The sequence below is a fragment of the Engystomops pustulosus genome, chromosome 6 (genome assembly GCF_040894005.1).
Source record: "Engystomops pustulosus chromosome 6, aEngPut4.maternal, whole genome shotgun sequence".
Taxonomy (NCBI): Eukaryota; Metazoa; Chordata; class Amphibia; order Anura; family Leptodactylidae; genus Engystomops; species Engystomops pustulosus.
In genome coordinates this window covers 7,346,149-7,372,091 of record NC_092416.1, presented here as the reverse complement: position 1 = coordinate 7,372,091, position 25,943 = coordinate 7,346,149, and the positions used below count along the sequence as shown (strand labels likewise).

The 25,943-nt window shown below is 50.3% G+C and overlaps 2 protein-coding genes across 3 annotated transcripts; one reads left to right on the top strand and one right to left on the bottom strand.

The window, feature by feature from the left end:
- Positions 1 to 504: 504 nt before the first annotated feature.
- Positions 505 to 5,121, bottom strand: LOC140134549 (uncharacterized). The gene is made up of 3 exons (XM_072154943.1): positions 4,788 to 5,121; positions 3,225 to 3,340; positions 505 to 3,010 (listed from the first exon to the last, which is right to left on the bottom strand). The coding sequence occupies exons 2-3, from the start codon at positions 3,312 to 3,314 to the stop codon at positions 650 to 652; spliced, it is 2,451 nt and encodes an 816-aa protein (XP_072011044.1). The 5' UTR covers positions 3,315 to 3,340; positions 4,788 to 5,121; the 3' UTR covers positions 505 to 649.
- On the top strand, positions 4,901 to 25,228 carry SMG9 (SMG9 nonsense mediated mRNA decay factor). 2 transcript variants are annotated; one of them, XM_072154944.1, is made up of 15 exons: positions 4,901 to 5,146; positions 5,253 to 5,436; positions 5,794 to 5,953; positions 6,083 to 6,157; positions 6,306 to 6,531; positions 6,612 to 6,709; positions 7,038 to 7,150; positions 7,249 to 7,360; positions 11,249 to 11,344; positions 12,906 to 12,991; positions 14,295 to 14,401; positions 14,881 to 14,988; positions 18,870 to 18,995; positions 20,135 to 20,279; positions 24,240 to 25,228. In XM_072154944.1, exons 3-15 carry the CDS (start codon positions 5,798 to 5,800, stop codon positions 24,316 to 24,318), a joined length of 1,527 nt encoding a protein of 508 aa, XP_072011045.1. In that variant the 5' UTR covers positions 4,901 to 5,146; positions 5,253 to 5,436; positions 5,794 to 5,797; the 3' UTR covers positions 24,319 to 25,228. The 2 variants fall into 2 exon arrangements, with proteins under 2 accessions (XP_072011045.1, XP_072011046.1); XM_072154945.1 differs by lacking the exon at positions 5,794 to 5,953 and having other exon boundaries at positions 4,903 to 5,146.
- Positions 25,229 to 25,943: the final 715 nt, after the last annotated feature.

The window sequence follows — 25,943 nt, the reverse complement described above, 5'->3', positions numbered from 1 at the left end:
CTGCCCTGATCACAGCCTCTGCCTGCCCCGACCATGGCCTGATCACAGCCTCTGCCTGCCCCGACCATGGCCTGATCACAGCCTCTGCCTGCCCCGACCATGGCCTGATCACAGCCTCTGCCTGCCCCGACCATGGCCTGATTGATTACAGCCTCTGCCTGCCCCGACCATGGCCTGATTGATTACAGCCTCTGCCTGCCCTGACCAAGGCCTGATCACAGCCTCTGCCTGCCCTGACCATGGCCTGATTGATCACAGCCTCTGCCTGCCCTGACCATGGCCTGATCAAAGCCTCTGCCTGCCCTGACCACGGCCCATTAATGACCGCTCTCTTGTCTGATCCCTGGTGCTTCACAGCACTATCTCTCAGTCCTTTGCCGGCCCTTACCTAAACCAGGATCCTTTCAGGAACCAGCGATCTGTGATCTTCCTGCAGAAAAGAGCAGATCCTGAAACGGGGGGAATCAGTTATTTGTAGTAACTCTTTCCATCCCACAAAGTTTGCAAATTTAGGATTTTAATCTGTATTATATTTATATGCATGAAATTTTTAACATTGATCAATAATTTTTCTCACATTATATCATTAGCAGCACAGTTCATTCAGAAACCACCTCGTATCGGATTGTCTCTGGCAGTGGATGTCTCATTATGTCTCAGGATGTCTCAATTGTCCGTCTCTTCTCCTCTCTCTCGTCTTATTTAATAAGGAATGCCAGAGATATCTTGGCAATTGTTTAAATCTTGTCCCACATTTGCACTGAAACTGAGATACCAGTGGGTGCACCCAACTGTGGGCTCGGAGCTGCCGGTACCCTCTCAACACCTTTCCGCACACGGCGCAGATAAAAGCGGTGTCGCTCAGATGCTGAAGCTGGTGGCGCAGGAAGTGCAGTAACCCCACCGGAGATCGGCCACAATCACACTGGAGTTTCTTCGACCTAGATCTCCTCAATGTACTCTTGTGTTGATGAAACTTCAACTTCCACAACTGAGAAAAGCAGGTCCCACAGTCCTGACATCTGTGTGGTGGTCGCGGCTTTTTGGTAAGTCGACCCATAAATTTGTAGGGTAGGAGAAGGGGAACAGGCCTCTCTTTGGGTTCCTTGGTGGTGCTGGTGGACTGGGTTTTTGATGTGGTCTCCTCTACACCCCCTAAAACCTCACAACCTGTGCCCTCACTAAAGCTTTCTGTCCCCACAACCAGCTCAAAGACGAATTCTGGCACCTCTGTAGGTTGTCCCTGCCGGTCAGACTCCATCAAATTATCTACTAAAGTCTCTGCATTGTTCTCACTCTGGACATCAAGGTGTTCAACAAGACCACAGTAACCATGAGACTGGTCAAGGTTGGATCTCGGTATTTCATTACTACTGCCCCCCATAGAGAATGTACTCAGTTGACCCCCGATGGCTTTGGTCTGTGTTGCAGCTTTAACACTTAACGCAAAGTCTCTCTCTTTTTGGTGCCAGCGGGTGTGGTTAGCGTAGGCTATCCTCTTGAAGAACACCCGCCCACATTCTTGGCACGTCAATGTATTTTCAGGAACGGCCTTTGTCCTGTCAGTTTCCTGACACGTGGCAGATATAGACGGGACTTGGGCTTCTGGTATCCTCATCTCTGGATCTTCTACGGGTTGGTTAACTGGAGGGTTGGCCACTGCACATCCAGAACTTCTCCTTCTACTATGCCAGAGAGTGTGGGTAGAGTACGAGCACTGTTTATTAAAGACTCTGCCACACTCCTGGCATGTAAAGGTCGGCCCTGCTCTCGGTTTTAACCCCACAGCGGTCAAATGAATGTTGGTTAGGAGAGATCCAAGGTCGCCTGTTGCAAGGGACTTATTGACAGAAGATACCAGATCTTTCTCCTTCATGTGCCATCGGATGTGGGTCCCATAGGAGGCTCGTCTATTATACACCTTCCCACAGTACTGGCATGTAAAGACTCTCCCCTCCTTGGCCTGGTCAAGGCCTTCACATTTGCTTCCAGGAGGTGGGTCCGGACCCGAGATTGTCGCTTCCGACTGAGCAAGATTGCCAAACGCCGTTGAGCTATTGGGTTTCATTACAATGGTGTTTTGAGGGGCGTTCATTGTCTGGTCAACGGTGCAGACGTGAAACCCTAGATTGAACTTTCTCCTAAACTTACGACCACAGCGGCCACAACTAAAAGGTCGTTTATACTTCACGACTCTATTGGGAACAGTCCTGGCCACTAGAGCAGATGTCATCAATGGCCGAGGCTTCTCGTCTTCTTTCTTGTAGAGTTCCTGAAGGTTCTGAAGTTCCTTCTGAGCCTCGGCGCACATCTTCTCCAGTCTATTCATCGACTCTTCGCTTTGCTCGTATGTCTTGCATGAATTATTTACGTCGGACATGTTACTGGACATCAGGTCCCCCACGTTCACCCTGGTCAGAGCCGTCTTGATGCACATATGGCTCTCCAGGTTGTACATGCGTCCGAACTGACGTCCACATTTTGTACATTTGTGGCTTCGCTCCCAAGGCTTCACCAGTCCTGCACTTTGGGTTTTTGCATTATAGAAGGTATAACTCCCTAATAATTCCACCTGACGAGGATCTTGGGGCAGGATGAGGTTTGAATACAGCTCAGGAGGCTTTAGAATGGGAGATGTATTACTACTCGGAGCTGAAACAATCTCCATGTGCGAGATCTCAGTTTCCTCTAAGTCTAGTCCCACCGGACAAGTCTGATCATCATAGGAATAATATCCATCATTCCATGTGACAGAGAGGTCATCACTCTCTATAGCGTGTAGCTGGGGTTCTGCACAGGGACCCTCCGAGGTGGAGAACACCTTTCTCTCCAGGAGATTGCTCACTTTCAGCTGGGTCTTGACAGTAGGCCGAGGTTTTAGAGCTTCCATGTTTCTAGTCTCCTGAGATGTGGAGAACATGTGCAGGTGGTCCAGGCTTTCATCACTGCTCGAATCATCAATGTACTGGAGATGATGCCACTGCCAGGCAGGTAAGTCCTGCTTATTCTCCTAGAGGACACAAAAAGAGAGGAGTCAGCAACTATACATGAGCGCGTGCACCCTAGCGTCTGATTCCTGAGGACCTCCTGCAATGTATAACCTGACACTGTGTGGAGGGGTGGATCTCCGGAAGCCCTGGGACCTCAGGGGAAGGGAGACCTCTAGAGATACCACAGTGGCCGTCCTCAAAGAACCTCATCAGGATAATATACAGAACACATACCACTTTTATGGAAGCCACTTCCTCCAGGACTGAGGGACCATCATTCAATTCCACTTCAGCTCCAACTTCAAACCCCTCATAGGGATCCATGTCCACAGTCCAGACCCTCAGATTATCTACACGAGAATAGTAGAGATTATACACATCACTTATTATAAAAGACATTATAAGGCTAAATTCACACTGCCGCATGGGGGACGTATAAACGGCCAATATATATGCCCCCTAGACGGCAATGGGCGCATGGCGCCGTACGGTGCCGCACCCCGGAGAGGAATAGGACATGTCCTATCTTTTCCTGTATTACGGTGCCGTGTGCCATGCATCACTATGAAGAGGGGCGGGGGTGAGCAGCGCTCACATTCTCCTCCTCTCCCTGCACACTACCGTGTGCCTGCCGTACTACGGTACAGCCAGCAACGGCAGTGTGAATCCAGCCTTATCCTGTATTATACTCCAGAGCTGCACTCACTATTCTGCTGCTGGTGCAGTCACTGTGTATGTACATGACATTACTTATCCTGTACTGATCCTGAGTTACATCCTGTATTATACCCCAGAGCTGCACTCACTATTCTGCTGCTGGTGCAGTCACTGTGTACATACATGACATTACTTATCCTGTACTGATCCTGAGTTACATTCTGTATTATACCCCAGAGCTGCACTCACTATTCTGCTGCTGGTGCAGTCACTGTGTACATACATGACATTACTTATCCTGTACTGATCCTGAGTTACATCCTGTATTATACCCCAGAGCTGCACTCACTATTCTGCTGTACATACATGACATTACTTATCCTGTACTGATCCTGAGTTATATCCTGTATTATACCCCAGAGCAGCACTCACTATTCTGCTGCTGGTGCAGTCACTGTGTATATACATGACATTACTTATCCTGTACTGATCCTGAGTTACATCCTGTATTATACCCCAGCGCTGCACTCACTATTCTGCTGCTGGTGCAGTCACTGTGTACATACATGACATTACTTATCCTGTACTGATCCGGAGTTACATCCTGTATTATACCCCAGAGCTGCACTCACTATTCTGCTGCTGGTGCAGTCACTGTGTACATACATGACATTACTTATCCTGTACTGATCCTGAGTTACATCCTGTATTATACCCCAGAGCTGCACTCACTATTCTGCTGCTGGTGCAGTCAGTGTGTACATACATGACATTACTTATCCTGTACTGATCCTGAGTTACATCCTGTATTATACTCCAGAGCTGCACTCACTATTCTGCTGCTGGTGCAGTCACTATGTACATACATGGCATTACTTATCCTGTACTGATCCTGAGTTACATCCTGTATTATACCCCAGAGCTGCACTCACTATTCTGCTGCTGGTGCAGTCACTGTGTACATACATGACATTACTTATCCTGTACTGATCCTGAGTAACATCCTGTATTATACCCCAGAGCTGCACTCACTATTCTGCAGTATAACACTGGGTGTGCAGAGGCTGATAACAGAGAGCAGTAGCTGGCAGTGTATGTGGTGTTGAACCTCGTATTCGGGTGACCCCTCCGTGCACTCACCTCAGGGGTCGCCAGTCACGTGACGCCGCCGTTTGACCAATCACTACGGTCTTGTCCCACCTGAAGAGTCCCAGAAAGTCAGCGAGGAGAGAGACATGTGACCTGGAAGTTATACACAGAGCATGCTGGGAGCTGTAGTCAGGAAATCTGCTCCAGCCGCGGCGGGACTACATCTCCCAGCATGCCTTGTGCGCGGGAGGACAGGGGCCGGCATGGGACACACTTCTACAATGCGCACAGCTGATCGCAGGGGCAGGAGACCCCAGGAGCCGCATTCAACCTTCCCGCCAGAAGCCTCCGCCCCTCATGTAATCCCCGCCCTCTCCTGACACTTCGGTCACATGACTATCACTACAACTGTAAGAATATGAAGCTAATGCTGCGCCTTTATCTTGTATTTTTAGATTTTTTTTTTTATTTTCAAGTTTCTGACGCGGTTTCTCTGTTTGGACCTTATTGTTGTAGTTCCGCATGTGGCCGGGAGGTGTCAGTAGAGCAGCAGGCGGCGCGGTTACTATGGTGATCCCCGGCTCTGACAGTGGTAGGAACCTTCCTGCCCCGGAACTATGTGCGCGCACGGCTGCACTTCCGGTTAGAGGAGCCCGGGCCCCCGGGAGTGAGAGACTGAAGAGAGGAGGACAGAGAGCGGGTGAGTGATGTCCCTGGTACCCTGGAGCACTACACGGGGCGCTCTGCCCGGGGTCGGGTGTACAGGAGCCCGGCAGCACGGTGTGTCCGGGGAAAGGCTTCCCCCAGTGCTGTCACTGGGAGTCATCACACACAGAATCCTGTCACATGAGGAGTCCCCAGGATTTACAGTCCCCCCCTCCCCCCAGAGAGAGTAAGCAACCCCCCTCCAAAGCCACGGACGCGCACCCCCTTAGCCACGGAGACCGAGAGCAGTCCTAGGCAAAGAGCTCTGACAGAGAGCAGTCTGGGCTCAGTGTCTCCTTCCTCTGCATTGTGGCCGTGCAGGGTACTGCAGCTCACTTACATTGTGTTGTAGAATCATGTCGGACTCAGGACACAGCCAGCCCAGTATGTACGTCCCCGGGCGCAACCGGAGACGCCGCTGGATGGACCAAGGCCCCTCCGGGAATCTCAACCTGTCTGAGCCGGGGCGAGAGCGAGACCCCATGCTGCGAGACCGCGAGCAGGAGAAATGGGTGAGGGCTTAATATGAGAGCGCTGCCCCCTGCTGCCCGTTACATGACGCTGGCGGCTGCAGGGCGGTCACTGGCGGATTTCCTGGGTTTTTCTGTTATTACTTTAAGATATTTTGTTCCCATTTTCAGGATGGAAATGATGAGACCTCTGGCTACACCCTGCAGAAGACCCCCATCATCCTGGCGAAGCCTGCGGCCGAGCGTGTGAGTGGTAGCACTCTATCCCCCTCCCCCAATCATGTCCTGCTCTCAAGTTCCAAGTCCCTTTAAGCAGCGGGTATCTCCAGCCGCTCACACACTGATATACACTGCACATTATTGGTCCTGATCTCCTTTTCCCTCCATATTTTAGCCAAAGCCGACGTCTGCTCCTCCTGCTCTGGAGAAGCCCATTGTACTGATGAAAGCCAGAGAGGAGGGGAAGCCCACCCCGACAGCAGAGGGCGCTAGCCTGCCGCCCGCCAGCACCACCACAGCGAAGGTGGAGAAAGAAGGACAGCGCCCGACCCAACCCGTGTATCAGATACAGAACCGGGGCATGGCGGCCGCAGCGGGGAGCGCCGGGGGGAACGTGGATCGTAAGTGGTGGCTGCTGACTGTGTCCCGCTCTGTGGCAGGGGGTCTTTCCCTGTATGAAGGGTCTGTTCTCTCCTTGTAGCTGTGGTCGGGCAGGCGAAGCTGATGCCTCCGCAGAAGATGAAGCACAGCATCAAGCTGGTGGACGAATACATGAACTGGTGTGACAGCGCCATCGACGTAGGTCACCCCCCCCCCTAATCTCATGTACAGCGCCCAGTACCTGCCTCAACGCGGGTCTCGACTATTTCACATCTGTGATCGTGGGCTTTTAACCCTTCAGATACCATGGCGAGATTAGGCCTTGGCATGGGAGGAGTTACTCTTATTCCGATGTTCTATGAACTATAAAAGTACAAAATCCATTTATCCCATTGGGTGTCACTACATAAGGGTCTCAATGGTGGCAGCACATCGGGGTGAGAAGGGGATGTCGGGCTTCTCCCTCCTGGTATATATATATATATATATATATGGTGTCGTATATGTTAGATTTCGTGTCTTTCAGTTCTTGCTGGATCAGACGGACGTCTTGGTGGTCGGGATCATCGGCTCCCAGGGGACTGGCAAGTCCACCATGATGTCTCTTCTCTCCGCCAACTCTCCAGACGACGACCAGAGGTGAGACCCCCCCCCACCCCCCATGTGCTGAGCGCTCCCTGTAATGTGTATATGGAGAAGGCGCATGTCACCCCTCATCCTCTCTGTGCACTCTCCAGGTCATACGTCTTCAGGATGCAAAGTCAGGAAGTGAGAGAGCGAGCGGGAAACCAGACGAGTGGCATCGACTTCTTCATCAGTCAGGAGAGGATCATCTTCTTGGACACACAGGTAACTGCAGGACACGGACAGAGAACAGGAGGGGGTACAAGCAAGAAAGCAGACGTATGGTGAAATCCTACTGTTGCCAGTGCTATGTACTGTCCCTGGAGAGATGAGTAATCAGACCTCACACTGCTGTGCTCTGTGCTCTCTGCAGCCAGTGTTATGTATTGTCCCTGGAGAGATGTGTAATCAGACCTCACACTGCTGTGCTCTGTGCTCTCTGCAGCCAGTGTTATGTATTGTCCCTGGAGACATGTGTAATCAGACCTCACACTGCTGTGCTCTGTGCTCTCTGCAGCCAGTGTTATGTATTGTCCCTGGAGAGATGTGTAATCAGAGCTCACACTGCTGTGCTCTGAGCTCTCTGCAGCCAGTGCTATGTATTGTCCCTGGAGAGATGTGTAATCAGACCTCACACTGCTGTGCTCTGAGCTCTCTGCAGCCAGTGCTATGTATTGTCCCTGGAGAGATGTGTAATCAGACCTCACACTGCTGTGCTCTGTGATCTCTGTAGCCAGTGTTATGTATTGTCCCTGGAGAGATGTGTAATCAGACCTCACACTGCTGTGCAATGTGCTCTCTGCAGCCAGTGTTATGTATTGCTCCTGGAGAGATGTGTAATCAGACCTCACACTGCTGTGCTCTGTGATCTCTGTAGCCAGTGTTATGTATTGTCCCTGGAGAGATGTGTAATCAGAGCTCACACTGCTGTGCTCTGTGCTCTCTGCAGCCAGTGCTATGTATTGTCCCTGGAGAGATGTGTAATCAGACCTCACATTGCTGTGCTCTGTGCTCTCTGCAGCCAGTGTTATGTATTGTCCCTGGAGAGATGTGTAACCATACCTCACACTGCTGTGCTCTGTGCTCTCTGCAGCCAGGGTTATGTATTGTCCCTGGAGAGATGTGTAACCATACCTCACACTGCTGTGCTCTGTGCTCTCTGCAGCCAGTGTTATGTATTGTCCCTGGAGAGATGTGTAATCAGACCTCACACTGCTGTGCTCTGTGCTCTCTGCAGCCAGGGTTATGTACTGTCCCTGGAGAGATGTGTAATCAGACCTCACACTGCTGTGCTCTGTGCTCTCTGCAGCCAGTGTTATGTATTGTCCCTGGAGAGATGTGTAATGAGACCTCACACTGCTGTGCTCTGTGCTCTCTGCAGCCAGTGTTATGTATTGTCCCTGGAGAGATGTGTAATCAGAGCTCACACTGCTGTGCTCTGTGCTCTCTGCAGCCAGTGCTATGTATTGTCCCTGGAGAGATGTGTAATCAGACCTCACACTGCTGTGCTCTGTGCTCTCTGCAGCCAGTGTTATGTATTGTCCCTGGAGAGATGTGTAATCAGAGCTCACACTGCTGTGCTCTGAGCTCTCTGCAGCCAGTGCTATGTATTGTCCCTGGAGAGATGTGTAATCAGACCTCACACTGCTGTGCTCTGAGCTCTCTGCAGCCAGTGCTATGTATTGTCCCTGGAGAGATGTGTAATCAGACCTCACACTGCTGTGCTCTGTGATCTCTGTAGCCAGTGTTATGTATTGTCCCTGGAGAGATGTGTAATCAGAGCTCACACTGCTGTGCTCTGTGCTCTCTGCAGCCAGTGCTATGTATTGTCCCTGGAGAGATGTGTAATCAGACCTCACATTGCTGTGCTCTGTGCTCTCTGCAGCCAGTGCTATGTATTGTCCCTGGAGAGATGTGTAACCATACCTCACACTGCTGTGCTCTGTGCTCTCTGCAGCCAGGGTTATGTATTGTCCCTGGAGAGATGTGTAACCATACCTCACACTGCTGTGCTCTGTGCTCTCTGCAGCCAGTGTTATGTATTGTCCCTGGAGAGATGTGTAATCAGACCTCACACTGCTGTGCTCTGTGCTCTCTGCAGCCAGGGTTATGTACTGTCCCTGGAGAGATGTGTAATCAGACCTCACACTGCTGTGCTCTGTGCTCTCTGCAGCCAGTGTTATGTATTGTCCCTGGAGAGATGTGTAATCAGACCTCACACTGCTGTGCTCTGTGCTCTCTGCAGCCAGTGCTGCTTATTGTCCCTGGAGAGATGTGTAATTAGACCTTTGTGTATTTGGTTTGTAGCAGCAGGACTAGGGGCATTTCCTCACACTGCTGTGCTCTGTAGATTGAAGTGCCCAACATCTCAGGAGCTCTGAGTGACTGCTTATATATCCAACCAGAAGCTTACTACAACTTTTACTAATAGCCGAGTGGAGAGCTGCTGAGCAATCACTGGAGAGAGCTAAGTGCACAGCAGTGTGACACTCCATAGTGCAAGGAGAAATTGCACAAACCTGGGGGGAGGGCACATTTTACGGTTCTGCTGATATTAATGATCTACACTGAGGTCTAATTACACATCTCTCCATAATTACACTATACCTAACACTGTCTGCAGAGCACAGAGCAAAGCAGTGCGAGGACATGCCCCCAGTGGAGAAGTTACTATCCTGGAATATAAATCCATATAACACAGTCCTGCTGCTACTAACAACATACACATATCTGATTACACATCTTTCCAGGCATAATACACAACACAGGCTGCACAGAGCACAGCAGTGTGAGGTCTGATTACACATCTCTCCGGGGACAATACATAACACTGACTGCAGAGAGCACAGAGCACAGCAGTGTGAGGTCTGATTACACATCTCTCCAGGGACAATACATAACACTGGCTGCAGAGAGCACAGAGCACAGCAGTGTGAGGTCTGATTACACATCTCTCCAGGGACAATACATAACACTGGCTGCAGAGAGCACAGAGCACAGCAGTGTGAGGTCTGATTACACATATCCCCAGGGACAATACATAACACTGGCTGCAGAGAGCACAGAGCACAGCAGTGTGAGGTCTGATTACACATCTCTCCAGGGACAATACATAACACTGGCTGCAGAGAGCACAGAGCACAGCAGTGTGAGGTCTGATTACACATCTCTCCAGGGACAATACATAACACTGGCTGCAGAGAGCTCCGAGCACAGCAGTGTGAGGTGTGATTACACATCTCTCCAGGGACAATACATAACACTGGCTGCAGAGAGCACAGAGCACAGCAGTGTGAGGTCTGATTACACATCTCTCCAGGGACAATACATAACACTGGCTGCAGAGAGCACAGAGCACAGCAGTGTGAGGTCTGATTACACATCTCTCCAGGGACAATACATAACACTGGCTGCAGAGAGCACAGAGCACAGCAGTGTGAGCTCTGATTACACATCTCTCCAGGGACAATACATAACACTGGCTGCAGAGAGCACAGAGCACAGCAGTGTGAGGTCTGATTACACATATCCCCAGGGACAATACATAACACTGGCTGCAGAGAGCACAGAGCACAGCAGTGTGAGGTCTGATTACACATCTTTCTAAGTACTGCACTGTCTGCAGGGTCACACCTGATGATGGATCCCTTTAACATCTTGACGCAATCCCTGCAAAAATACACTGAGAGGTGGCGGGGGGAGTAGAGAGAGAACTTCTCATACACAGGGGTGTTTGCTGCATACTGCTGCCACTGATCCCGGGTGTTATCCCGTTAAATCCAACATTTATAAGCTGGTGGAGCTGGTGCCGCCATATTGGCTCAGTTCGTCACACCAGGTGAACCCTTTCTTGCTCCCTTTCCCTAGAACTGATATAACAGTGTTTTGCATTTTGCCACATTTGGGATTATTTTCCCTGTTTCCCAGTACACGGCATAGGATATTAAATACGGTCGTTAGAAACAATCCTCCATACAGTTCTGTAAATGAAAAAGTTATGACAATTTTAAAGGAAATGAAGAAAAAAATGGAAAGTGATGAAAAAAGGGCATCGGCAGGAAGGGGTTAAGGCAGTTTGTCACACCTTCTGTTCTCTTTTCCTTCTGTTTTCAGCCCATTCTGAGTCCGGCCATATTGGACCATCTGATAAATAATGACCGGAAGCTTCCCCCAGAATATAACCTCCCGCACACGTATGTGGAGATGCAGGTGAGTGGCAGTACAGACATCCCCCACTAGGGGGCAGCACACACCATAGACTGGCTGTATAACTAACTGTGAGACACGTTACATCTATAAGCGTCTCCCCTGGAGCAATTACATCTCATCCATAAGGAGAAGATCCTGCAGCTCCAGGGAAATAGTGATGTATGTGCTGGTACACGGCTAGCGGGGAGGGGGAGAGGAAATGCATGGTGCTGATCCAGGAGAAGGTCCCAGCACTGAGGGCACCAAAACCTTATTGCCCCAGCACTCTGTCATGGTGGGGATAACCAGGTGTGTGCAGGTACTGGTGCACTAGGACCCGGGGAGAGGGATACCAGGTGTGTGCAGGTACTGGTGCACTAGGACCCGGGGAGAGGGATACCAGGTGTGTGCAGGTACTGGTGCACTAGGACCCGGGGAGAGGGATACCAGGTGTGTGCGGGTGCTGGTGCACTAGGACCCGGGGAGAGGGATACCAGGTGTGTGCGGGTGCTGGTGCACTAGGACCCGGGGAGAGGGATACCAGGTGTGTGCGGGTGCTGGTGCACTAGGACCCGGGGAGAGGGATACCAGGTGTGTGCGGGTGCTGGTGCACTAGGACCCGGGGAGAGGGATACCAGGTGTGTGCGGGTACTGGTGCACTAGGACCCGGGGAGAGGGATACCAGGTGTGTGCAGATACTGGTGCACTAGGACCCGGGGAGAGGGATACCAGGTGTGTGCGGGTACTGGTGCACTAGGACCCGGGGAGAGGGATACCAGGTGTGTGCAGGTACCGGTGCACTAGGACCCAGGGAGAGGGATACCAGGTGTGTGCAGGTACTGGTGCACTAGGACCCGGGGAGAGGGATACCAGGTGTGTGCAGATACTGGTGCACTAGGACCCGGGGAGAGGGATACCAGGTGTGTGCAGGTACTGGTGCACTAGGACCCGGAGAGAGGGATACCAGGTGTGTGCAGGTACTGGTGCACTAGGACCCGGGGAGAGGGATACCAGGTGTGTGCAGGTACTGGTGCACTAGGACCCGGTCAGGGAGAGGGATACCAGGTGTGTGCAGGTACTGGTGCACTAGGACCCGGTCAGGGAGAGGGATACCAGGTGTGTGCAGGTACTGGTGCACTAGGACCCGGGGAGAGGGATACCAGGTGTGTGCAGGTACTGGTGCACTAGGACCCGGGGAGAGGGATACCAGGTGTGTGCAGGTACTGGTGCACTAGGACCCGGGGAGAGGGATACCAGGTGTGTGCAGGTACTGGTGCACTAGGACCCGGGGAGAGGGATACCAGGTGTGTGCAGGTACTGGTGCACTAGGACCCGGGGAGAGGGATACCAGGTGTGTGCAGGTACTGGTGCACTAGGACCCGGGGAGAGGGATACCAGGTGTGTGCAGGTACTGGTGCACTCGGACCCGGGGAGAGGGATACCCGGTGTGTGCAGGTACTGGTGCACTAGGACCAGGGGAGAGGGATACCAGGTGTGTGCAGGTACTGGTGCACTAGGACCCGGGGAGAGGGATACCAGGTATGTGCAAGTACTCCCATCATTTCCTCCTTTCTCTGTGCAGTCTCTGCAGATCGCCGCCTTCTTGTACACCGTGTGTCACGTCATCATCGTAGTCCAGGACTGGTTCACAGACTTTAACCTCTACAGGTGAGATCTATAGGCGTCACATTACAGAGGTATCTGTACGATGTCCAAGGCTGAGCAAACTACAGATCATTGAGTGTCCGTGTGTATACAGCTCTGTTACACGCCTACATACGCACAGCTCTGTTACACGCCTACATACGCACAGCTCTGTTACACGCCTACATACGCACAGCTCTGTTACACGCCTACATACGCACAGCTCTGTTACACGCCTACATACGCACAGCTCTGTTACACGCCTACATACGCACAGCTCTGTTACACGCCTACATACGCACAGCTCTGTTACACGCCTACATACGCACAGCTCTGTTACACGCCTACGCACATATGCACTGCTCTGTTACACGCCTACGCACATGTGCACTGCTCTGTTACACACCTACGCACATATGCACTGCTCTGTTACACACCTACGCACATATGCACGGCTCTGTTACACGCCTACATACGCACAGCTCTGTTACACGCCTACATACGCACAGCTCTGTTACACACCTACGCACATATGCACGGCTCTGTTACACGCCTACATACGCACAGCTCTGTTACACGCCTACATACGCACAGCTCTGTTACACGCCTACGCACATATGCACTGCTCTGTTACACACCTACGCACATATGCACTGCTCTGTTACACACCTACGCACATATGCACTGCTCTGTTACGCGCCTCCACACGTGTGCACGGCTCTGTTACGCGCCTCCACACGTGTGCACGGCTCTGTTACGCGCCTCCACACGTGTGCACGGCTCTGTTTCGCGCCTCCACACGTGTGCACGGCTCTGTTACGCGCCTCCACACGTGTGCACGGCTCTGTTACGCGCCTCCACACGTGTGCACGGCTCTGTTACACACCTACGCACATATGCACTGCTCTGTTACACACCTACGCACATATGCACTGCTCTGTTACGCGCCTCCACACATGTGCACGGCTCTGTTACGCGCCTCCACACGTGTGCACGGCTCTGTTACGCGCCTCCACACGTGTGCACGGCTCTGTTACGCGCCTCCACACGTGTGCACGGCTCTGTTACGCGCCTCCACACGTGTGCACGGCTCTGTTACGCGCCTCCACACGTGTGCACGGCTCTGTTACACGCCTCCACACGTGTGCACGGCTCTGTTACACACCTACGCACATATGCACGGCTCTGTTACGCCCGCACGGCTCTGTTACGCCCGCACGGCTCTGTTACGCCCGCACGGCTCTGTTACGCACCTGCTTACGCACGCACGGCTCTGTTACATAATGTGTAATAGTATTTTGGTGCTGGTTGTCGCCCTTGTGATTAGGTTCCTACAGACGGCCGAGATGCTGAAACCATCCACCCCCTCTCCCAGCCACGAGTCCAGCGGCTCATCTGGAGGGGATGAAGGCATTGAGTACTACCCCCACATAGGTAAGTCCTTATATAGGACGTTCTGCCGGTCTATAGGGCGGTCAGTACATGGTATATATACTGCCGGTCTATAGGGTGGTCAGTACATGGTATATATACTGCCGGTCTATGGGGCGGTCAGGACATGGTATATATACTGCCGGTCTATGGGGCGGTCAGGACATGGTATATATACTGCCGGTCTATAGGGCGGTCAGGACATGGTATATAGGGCGGTCAGTACATGGTATATAGGGCGGTCAGTACATGGTATATAGGGCAGTACATAGCAGTTACTACACATATAACATTACTAGAGGCCGGGGTCGGGCTTTCTGCTGGTGCAGACATTCGCTCTTGGAGACGTCCGCTGCTGCTGCACATTTCTAGGAGGTTTATAAAGATGTGATGTATATGTGTATATATGTGTATATATGTTACTACGTCCTCCTCCTCACTGTTATCTTCCTCCTCCTCCTCTTCTTCTTCCTCTTCCTCAGTATTTCTGCAGAATAAAGCCAAGAGAGAGGATTTCTGTCCCCGCACCCTGAAGCAGATGAACCTGGTGATAGACAAACTGATGCTGCACTCGCGCCTGCGCTATAAAGGTACCAGGGGAGGTGTATATACAGGACATATATATACCAGGGGAGGTGTATATACAGGACATATATATACCAGGGGAGGTGTATATACAGGACATATATATACCGGGGGAGCTGTATATACAGGACATATATATACCAGGGGAGGTGTATATACAGGACATATATATACCGGGGGAGCTGTATATACAGGACATATATATACCAGGGGAGGTGTATATACAGGACATATATATACCGGGGGAGCTGTATATACAGGACATATATATACCGGGGGAGCTGTATATACAGGACATATATATACCGGGGGAGCTGTATATACAGGACATGTTTACCGGGGGAGCTGTATATACAGGACATATATATACCGGGGGAGCTGTATATACAGGACATATATATACCGGGGGAGCTGTATATACAGGACATATATATATACCGGGGGAGCTGTGTATACAGGACATATATATACCGGGGGAGCTGTGTATACAGGACATATATATACCGGGGGAGCTGTGTATACAGGATATATATATACCGGGGGAGCTGTATATACAGGACATATATACCGGGGGAGCTGTGTATACAGGATATATATATACCGGGGGAGCTGTATATACAGGACATATATACCGGGGGAGCTGTATATACAGGACATATATACCGGGGGAGCTGTATATACAGGACATATATATACCGGGGGAGCTGTGTATACAGGACATATATACCGGGGGAGCTGTATATACAGGAAATATATATACCGGGGGAGCTGTATATACAGGACATATATATACCGGGGGAGCTGTGTATACAGGACATATATATACCGGGGGAGCTGTGTATACAGGACATATATACCGGGGGAGCTGTATATACAGGACATATATATACCGGGGGAGCTGTATATACAGGACATATATATACCGGGGGAGCTGTGTATACAGGAAATATATATACCGGGGGAGCTGTATATACAGGACATATATATACCGGGGGAGCTGTGTATACAGGACATATATATACCGGGGGAGCTGTATATACAGGACATGTATACCGGACAGGGGGAGCTGTATATACAGGACATGTATACAGGACAGGGGGAGCTGTATATACAGGACATGTATACAGGACAGGGGGAGCTGTATATACAGGACATGTATACCGGACAGGGGGAGCTGTATATACAGGACATGTATACCGGACAGGGGGAGCTGTATATACAGGACATATGTATACCGGACAGGGGGAGCTGTATATACAGGACATATGTATACCGGACAGGGGGAGCTGTATATACAGGACATATGTATACCGGACAGGGGGAGCTGTATATACAGGACATGTATACCGGACAGGGGGAGCTGTATATACAGGACATGTATACAGGACAGGGGGAGCTGTATATACAGGACATATATACTGGACAGGGGGAGCTGTATATACAGGACATGTATACCGGACAGGGGGAGCTGTATATACAGGACATGTATACCGGACAGGGGGAGCTGTATATACCGGACAGGGGGAGCTGTATATACAGGACATGTATACCGGACAGGGGGAGCTGTATATACCGGACAGGGGGAGCTGTATATACAGGACATGTATACAGGACAGGGGGAGCTGTATATACCGGACAGGGGGAGCTGTATATACAGGACATGTATACTGGACAGGGGGAGCTGTATATACAGGACATGTATACTGGACAGGGGGAGCTGTATATACAGGACATGTATACAGGACAGGGGGAGCTGTATATACAGGACATGTATACCGGACAGGGGGAGCTGTATATACCGGACAGGGGGAGCTGTATATACAGGACATGTATACCGGACAGGGGGAGCTGTATATACCGGACAGGGGGAGCTGTATATACAGGACATGTATACAGGACAGGGGGAGCTGTATATACAGGACATGTATACCGGACAGGGGGAGCTGTATATACAGGACATGTATACCGGACAGGGGGAGCTGTATATACAGGACATATATACCGGACAGGGGGAGCTGTATATACAGGACATGTATACCGGACAGGGGGAGCTGTATATACAGGACAGGGGGAGCTGTATATACAGGACAGGGGGAGCTGTATATACAGGACAGGGGGAGCTGTATATACAGGACAGGGGGAGCTGTATATACAGGACAGGGGGAGCTGTATATACAGGACAGGGGGAGCTGTATATACAGGACAGGGGGAGCTGTATATACAGGACAGGGGGAGCTGTATATACAGGACAGGGGGAGCTGTATATACAGGACAGGGGGAGCTGTATATACAGGACATGTATACCGGACAGGGGGAGCTGTATATACAGGACATATATACTGGACAGGGGGAGCTGTATATACAGGACATGTATACCGGACAGGGGGAGCTGTATATACAGGACATGTATACCGGACAGGGGGAGCTGTATATACAGGACATGTATACCGGACAGGGGGAGCTGTATATACAGGACATATATACTGGACAGGGGGAGCTGTATATACAGGACATGTATACCAGACAGGGGGAGCTGTATATACAGGACATATATATACCGGACAGGGGGAGCTGTATATACAGGACATGTATACCGGACAGGGGGAGCTGTATATACAGGACATATATATACCGGACAGGGGGAGCTGTATATACAGGACATGTATACCGGACAGGGGGAGCTGTATATACAGGACATGTATACCGGACAGGGGGAGCTGTATATACAGGACATGTATACTGGACAGGGGGAGCTGTATATACAGGACATGTATACCGGACAGGGGGAGCTGTATATACAGGACATGTATACAGGACAGGGGGAGCTGTATATACAGGACATGTATACCGGACAGGGGGAGCTGTATATACAGGACATGTATACAGGACAGGGGGAGCTGTATATACAGGACATATATACTGGACAGGGGGAGCTGTATATACAGGACATGTATACCGGACAGGGGGAGCTGTATATACAGGACATATATATACCGGACAGGGGGAGCTGTATATACAGGACATGTATACCGGACAGGGGGAGCTGTATATACAGGACATGTATACAGGACAGGGGGAGCTGTATATACAGGACATATATACTGGACAGGGGGAGCTGTATATACAGGACATATATACTGGACAGGGGGAGCTGTATATACAGGACATGTATACCGGACAGGGGGAGCTGTATATACAGGACATATATATACCGGACAGGGGGAGCTGTATATACAGGACATGTATACCGGACAGGGGGAGCTGTATATACAGGACATGTATACAGGACAGGGGGAGCTGTATATACAGGACATATATACTGGACAGGGGGAGCTGTATATACAGGACATGTATACCGGACAGGGGGAGCTGTATATACAGGACATATATATACCGGACAGGGGGAGCTGTATATACAGGACATGTATACCGGACAGGGGGAGCTGTATATACAGGACATGTATACAGGACAGGGGGAGCTGTATATACAGGACATGTATACCGGACAGGGGGAGCTGTATATACAGGACATGTATACCGGACAGGGGGAGCTGTATATACAGGACATGTATACTGGACAGGGGGAGCTGTATATACAGGACATGTATACCGGACAGGGGGAGCTGTATATACAGGACATGTATACCGGACAGGGGGAGCTGTATATACAGGACATATATTTATACTGGACAGTGAGGTGAGCACACACTGGACATATGTAAGGTGTATATGTGTATATATATATATATGTATATGTGTGTGTATAATATATATACTTTAGCCCAGTACAATGCTGGCACCAGGACTGGCGCAGGGGGGTCTCAGCTATAGGACATCTGGGGAAGGGGCTGCGTGCGGTGACACTATAATCCCTTTTCTTTATAAGGCACCGTCTCCATGTTGGATTGTAATATATTCCCGGGATTACCCTACGACTTCCTGGAATCAGAGGTGAATTTATATTTAATACCGACCATGGAGAACGATGGTGATGAGAATATCTCCAGGACAGGTAGGTATCTATCTCCTATCTATCTATCTATCTATCTATCTCCTATCTATCTATCTATCTCCTATCTATCTATCTATCTCATATCTATCTATCTATCTATCTATCTATCTCCTATCTATCTATCTATCTATCTATCTATCTATCTATCTATCTATCTCATATCTATCTATCTCCTATCTATCTATCTCCTATCTATCTATCTATCTATCTATCTATCTATCTATCTATCTATCTATCTATCTATCTCCTATCTATCTATCTATCTATCTATCTATCTATCTCCTATCTATCTATCTCCTGTCTATCTATCTATCTCCTATCTATCTATCTCCTGTCTATCTATCTATCTATCTATCTATCTCCTATCTATCCTCTATCTATCTATCTATCTATCTATCTCATATCTATCTATCTATCTATCTATCTCCTATCTATCTATCTATCTATCTCCTATCTATCTCCTATCTATCTCCTATCTATCTATCTCCTATCTATCCTCTATCTATCTATCTATCTCCTATCTATCTCCTATCTATCTCCTATCTATCTATCTATCTATCTATCTATCTATCTATCTATCTCCTATCTATCTATCTATCTATCTATCTCCTATCTATCTATCTATCTCATATCTATCTATCTATCTATCTATCTCCTATCTATCTATCTATCTATCTATCTATCTCATATCTATCTATCTCCTATCTATCTATCTCCTATCTATCTATCTATCTATCTATCTATCTATCTATCTCCTATCTATCTATCTATCTATCTATCTATCTATCTATCTATCTATCTATCTATCTATCTCCTATCTATCTATCTCCTGTCTATCTATCTATCTCCTATCTATCTATCTCCTGTCTATCTATCTATCTATCTATCTCCTGTCTATCTATCTATCTATCTATCTCCTATCTATCTATCTATCTCCTATCTATCTATCTATCTATCTATCTATCTATCTATCTATCTATCTATCTATCTATCTATCTATCTCTCTTATTGGATGTCTTACCTCTATCACATCCTTGTAGCTATACTGGAGCTTGTACTTGGAGCTGATTATCTTCTCCTCTTTGTGACTGTAGATGCTTCTGTGTATGACCTGAGATCATTCTGTGTGTGTTTTGTAGGATCAGGGGTAGGTCCCGCTCCCCCCCTGCTGCCGGGTTACAGGGGTCACCCCAGCTTCCACACCATGATCAATAAGCTGCGGAGCCAGGTCATGTCCATGGCACGGCCACAGCTGTCACACACGATCCTGACCGAGAAGAACTGGTAAGGAGCCGGCGCTGCTGCTGGTTGTAATCGGCAGTGCCCATCCTAGATCAGTGCAGGGACACACGGGCAGTGCCCATCCTAGATCAGTGCAGGGACACACGGGCAGCGCCCATCCTAGTGCAGTGCAGGGACACACGGACAGTGCCCATCCGTGTGCAGGGACATAAGGCCAGTGTAGTGGGTGCCGGGCAGCACCCATCCTAGTGTATTGTAGGGACATACAGGCAGCGCCCATCCTAGTGTATTGTAGGGACATACGGGCAGCGCCCATCCTAGTGTATTGTAGGGACATACAGGCAGCGCCCATCCTAGTGTATTGTAGGGACATACAGGCAGCGCCCATCCTAGTGTATTGTAGGGACATATAGGCAGCGCCCATCCTAGTGTATTGTAGGGACATACGGGCAGCGCCCATCCTAGTGTATTGTAGGGACATACGGGCAGCGCCCATCCTAGTGTATTGTAGGGACATATAGGCAGCGCCCATCCTAGTGTATTGTAGGGACATACGGGCAGCGCCCATCCTAGTGTATTGTAGGGACATATAGGCAGCGCCCATCCTAGTGTATTGTAGGGACATACGGGCAGTGCCCATCCTAGTGTATTGTAGGGACATACGGGCAGCGCCCATCCTAGTGTATTGTAGGGACATACAGGCAGCGCCCATCCTAGTGTATTGTAGGGACATACGGGCAGCGCCCATCCTAGTGTATTGTAGGGACATACGGGCAGCGCCCATCCTAGTGTATTGTAGGGACATACGGGCAGCGCCCATCCTAGTGTATTGTAGGGACATACGGGCAGCGCCCATCCTAGTGTATTGTAGGGACATACGGGCAGCGCCCATCCTAGTGTATTGTAGGGACATACGGGCAGCGCCCATCCTAGTGTATTGTAGGGACATACGGGCAGCGCCCATCCTAGTGTATTGTAGGGACATACGGGCAGCGCCCATCCTAGTGTATTGTAGGGACATACAGGCAGCGCCCATCCTAGTGTATTGTAGGGACATACAGGCAGCGCCCATCCTAGTGTATTGTAGGGACATACGGGCAGCGCCCATCCTAGTGTATTGTAGGGACATATGGGCAGCGCCCATCCTAGTGTATTGTAGGGACATACAGGCAGCGCCCATCCTAGTGTATTGTAGGGACATACGGGCAGCGCCCATCCTAGTGTATTGTAGGGACATACGGGCAGCGCCCATCCTAGTGTATTGTAGGGACATACGGGCAGCGCCCATCCTAGTGTATTGTAGGGACATACGGGCAGCGCCCATCCTAGTGTATTGTAGGGACATACAGGCAGCGCCCATCCTAGTGTATTGTAGGGACATACAGGCAGCGCCCATCCTAGTGTATTGTAGGGACATACAGGCAGCGCCCATCCTAGTGTATTGTAGGGACATACAGGCAGCGCCCATCCTAGTGTATTGTAGGGACATACGGGCAGCGCCCATCCTAGTGTATTGTAGGGACATACGGGCAGCGCCCATCCTAGTGTATTGTAGGGACATATGGGCAGTGCCCATCCTAGTGTATTGTAGGGACATACAGGCAGCGCCCATCCTAGTGTATTGTAGGGACATACAGGCAGCGCCCATCCGTGTGTATTGTAGGGACATACAGTCAGCGCCCGTCCTAGTGCAGGGACATACAGCCAGCGCCCATCCGTGTGTATTGTAGGGACATACAGTCAGCGCCCATCCTAGTGTATTGTAGGGACATACAGGCAGCGCCCATCCTAGTGCAGGGACATACAGGCAGCGCCCATCCGTGTGTATTGTAGGGACATACAGGCAGCGCCCATCCTAGTGTATTGTAGGGACATACAGGCAGCGCCCATCCTAGTGTATTGTAGGGACATACGGGCAGCGCCCATCCTAGTGTATTGTAGGGACATATGGGCAGTGCCCATCCTAGTGTATTGTAGGGACATACAGGCAGCGCCCATCCTAGTGTATTGTAGGGACATACAGGCAGCGCCCATCCGTGTGTATTGTGGGGACATACAGTCAGCGCCCGTCCTAGTGCAGGGACATACAGGCAGCGCCCATCCGTGTGTATTGTAGGGACATACAGTCAGCGCCCGTCCTAGTGCAGGGACATACAGCCAGCGCCCATCCGTGTGTATTGTAGGGACATACAGTCAGCGCCCATCCTAGTGTATTGTAGGGACATACGGGCAGTGCCCATCCTAGTGTATTGTAGGGACATACGGGCAGCGCCCATCCTAGTGTATTGTAGGGACATACAGGCAGCGCCCATCCTAGTGTATTGTAGGGACATACAGGCAGCGCCCATCCTAGTGTATTGTAGGGACATACAGGCAGCGCCCATCCTAGTGTATTGTAGGGACATACGGGCAGCGCCCATCCTAGTGTATTGTAGGGACATACGGGCAGCGCCCATCCTAGTGTATTGTAGGGACATACGGGCAGCGCCCATCCTAGTGTATTGTAGGGACATACGGGCAGCGCCCATCCTAGTGTATTGTAGGGACATACGGGCAGCGCCCATCCTAGTGTATTGTAGGGACATACAGGCAGCGCCCATCCTAGTGTATTGTAGGGACATACGGGCAGCGCCCATCCTAGTGTATTGTAGGGACATACGGGCAGCGCCCATCCTAGTGTATTGTAGGGACATACGGGCAGCGCCCATCCTAGTGTATTGTAGGGACATACGGGCAGCGCCCATCCTAGTGTATTGTAGGGACATACGGGCAGCGCCCATCCTAGTGTATTGTAGGGACATACGGGCAGCGCCCATCCTAGTGTATTGTAGGGACATACAGGCAGCGCCCATCCTAGTGTATTGTAGGGACATACAGGCAGCGCCCATCCTAGTGTATTGTAGGGACATACAGGCAGCGCCCATCCTAGTGTATTGTAGGGACATACGGGCAGCGCCCATCCTAGTGTATTGTAGGGACATACGGGCAGCGCCCATCCTAGTGTATTGTAGGGACATATGGGCAGTGCCCATCCTAGTGTATTGTAGGGACATACAGGCAGCGCCCATCCTAGTGTATTGTAGGGACATACAGGCAGCGCCCATCCGTGTGTATTGTAGGGACATACAGTCAGCGCCCGTCCTAGTGCAGGGACATACAGCCAGCGCCCATCCGTGTGTATTGTAGGGACATACAGTCAGCGCCCATCCTAGTGTATTGTAGGGACATACAGGCAGCGCCCATCCTAGTGCAGGGACATACAGGCAGCGCCCATCCGTGTGTATTGTAGGGACATACAGGCAGCGCCCATCCTAGTGTATTGTAGGGACATACAGGCAGCGCCCATCCTAGTGTATTGTAGGGACATACGGGCAGCGCCCATCCTAGTGTATTGTAGGGACATACGGGCAGCGCCCATCCTAGTGTATTGTAGGGACATACAGGCAGCGCCCATCCTAGTGCAGGGACATACAGGCAGCGCCCATCCGTGTGTATTGTAGGGACATACAGGCAGCGCCCATCCTAGTGTATTGTAGGGACATACAGGCAGCGCCCATCCTAGTGTATTGTAGGGACATACAGGCAGCGCCCATCCTAGTGTATTGTAGGGACATACGGGCAGCGCCCATCCTAGTGTATTGTAGGGACATATGGGCAGTGCCCATCCTAGTGTATTGTAGGGACATACAGGCAGCGCCCATCCTAGTGTATTGTAGGGACATACAGGCAGCGCCCATCCGTGTGTATTGTGGGGACATACAGTCAGCGCCCGTCCTAGTGCAGGGACATACAGGCAGCGCCCATCCGTGTGTATTGTAGGGACATACAGTCAGCGCCCGTCCTAGTGCAGGGACATACAGCCAGCGCCTCTCCTAGTGCAGTGCAGGGACGTACATGATTGTCGCCTTTGTATGTAGAAGCCTCGTCTCCTCTGAATTCTCCGGTGTTCGGTGAAGTAATCTCTCACTCTCTCTCTTTGTTCTTTTCCTCTATATTGCGCAGGTTTCACTATGCGGCTCGTATCTGGGACGGGGTGAAGAAGTCGTCGGCGCTCTCTGAGTACAGCAGGTTACTGGGCTAGGAGACTCGCTGCTGACAGGGCCATAGGTCACAGGTCACATGATCAGGAGTCATAGGGCACCCGGTGCATGGAGGAGTCCTGGTTATGGCCTCCCTGTACCTGGCGGAGGAGGGTAAGAGAAGGGTCTGATCAGTGCACATCATGTAAATACATGCCGCCACATCTGGCAGGGGGGCGCCAGAGTCACCGCCCAACACAGGAGCCCATCAGTGCCATAGGTGGGGGGCGCCGGGACTATGGTCCTACAGGGACCTCACCTACTCCCGCCATATGGTACACAGCCTGGGTCTATGTCTGGATATACACGCGCCCCCCAGGACTGCCTGACTCTATGGGTAATAGAGGAACATGCTCCCTGGCTACACAGCAAGAAGGTTTAAGTTACAGGGTTATTCCTGAGGATTTATGGGTAAAAATCTAATTTTTTTCTTTTCTAAATATTGTGAAAATGATGTTCTAGCTGCAGAACCTGCGGTACTGGACATAATATATTCTGTCCGTCTTTTTCCTCAAATATTTGTACCACATAACGTCACATGGTTATTGTAAAAACTAATAAAAAAAGTTTTGTGAAACTAAAAAACAATTATGAAAAATAAAGTTCTGCGCCCCTGTTACTGCGAGTAGCATCTCGTGCTGTAAATCCAATGACTGAGAAGACTGGGGGTGATGATAACCATGGCCGCTTTCTCCCACAAACAGCGCCACTCCTGACTACAGGCAGTGCCTGGTATTGCAGCTAAGCTCCATCCAGCTCTATACAGCTCAGTTATACAAACCCTAGCCAGGTGGGGCGCTGCTCATGGAAGAAAGCGGACTTTTTTTTTTTCATGCCTCCAGACAACCCCCTTAAGAAAAAGTAATAAAAATAATTGTGATTTAATAAAAATAAACTAACACTGGATATCTTTTTTTTTTTTTTTTGTTTGTTTTTTTCTATCACCTGATTTCCATTACTGGCATGAAAATGATAACATCCAGCCTGCAGGGACATGTTAACCCCACAATCCAGATGTTCTCTGCTCCTCTTGCTCTATAACCTCCTGCCTGCAGATAGGGGACTATGTATAATCTGCTCAGCTCCTCCTGCTCTATAACCTGCTGCCTGCAGATAGGGGACTATGTATAATCTGCTCAGCTCCTCTTGCTCTATAACCTCCTGCCTGCATAAAATACACTATGTACAATCTGCTCAGCTCCTGCTCTATAACATGCTGCCTGCATAAAGTACACTATATACAATCTTCTCGGCTCCTCCTGCTCTATAACATGCTGCCTGCATAAAGTACACTATATACAATCTTCTCAACTCCTCCTGCTCTATAACATGCTGCCTGCAGATATGACACTATGTACAAGCTGCTCAGCTCCTCCTGCTCTATAACATGCTGCCTGCAGATAGGACACTATGTACAAGCTGCTCAGCTCCTCCTGCTCTATAACATGCTGCCTGCAGATAGGACACTATGTACAATCTGTGCTGCTCCTCATTCTCTATAACATGCTGCCTGCAGATAGGACACTATGTACAATCTGCTCAGCTCCTCCTGCTCTATAACATGCTGCCTGCAGATAGGACACTATGTACAATCTGCTCAGCTCCTCCTGCTCTATAACAAGCTTTC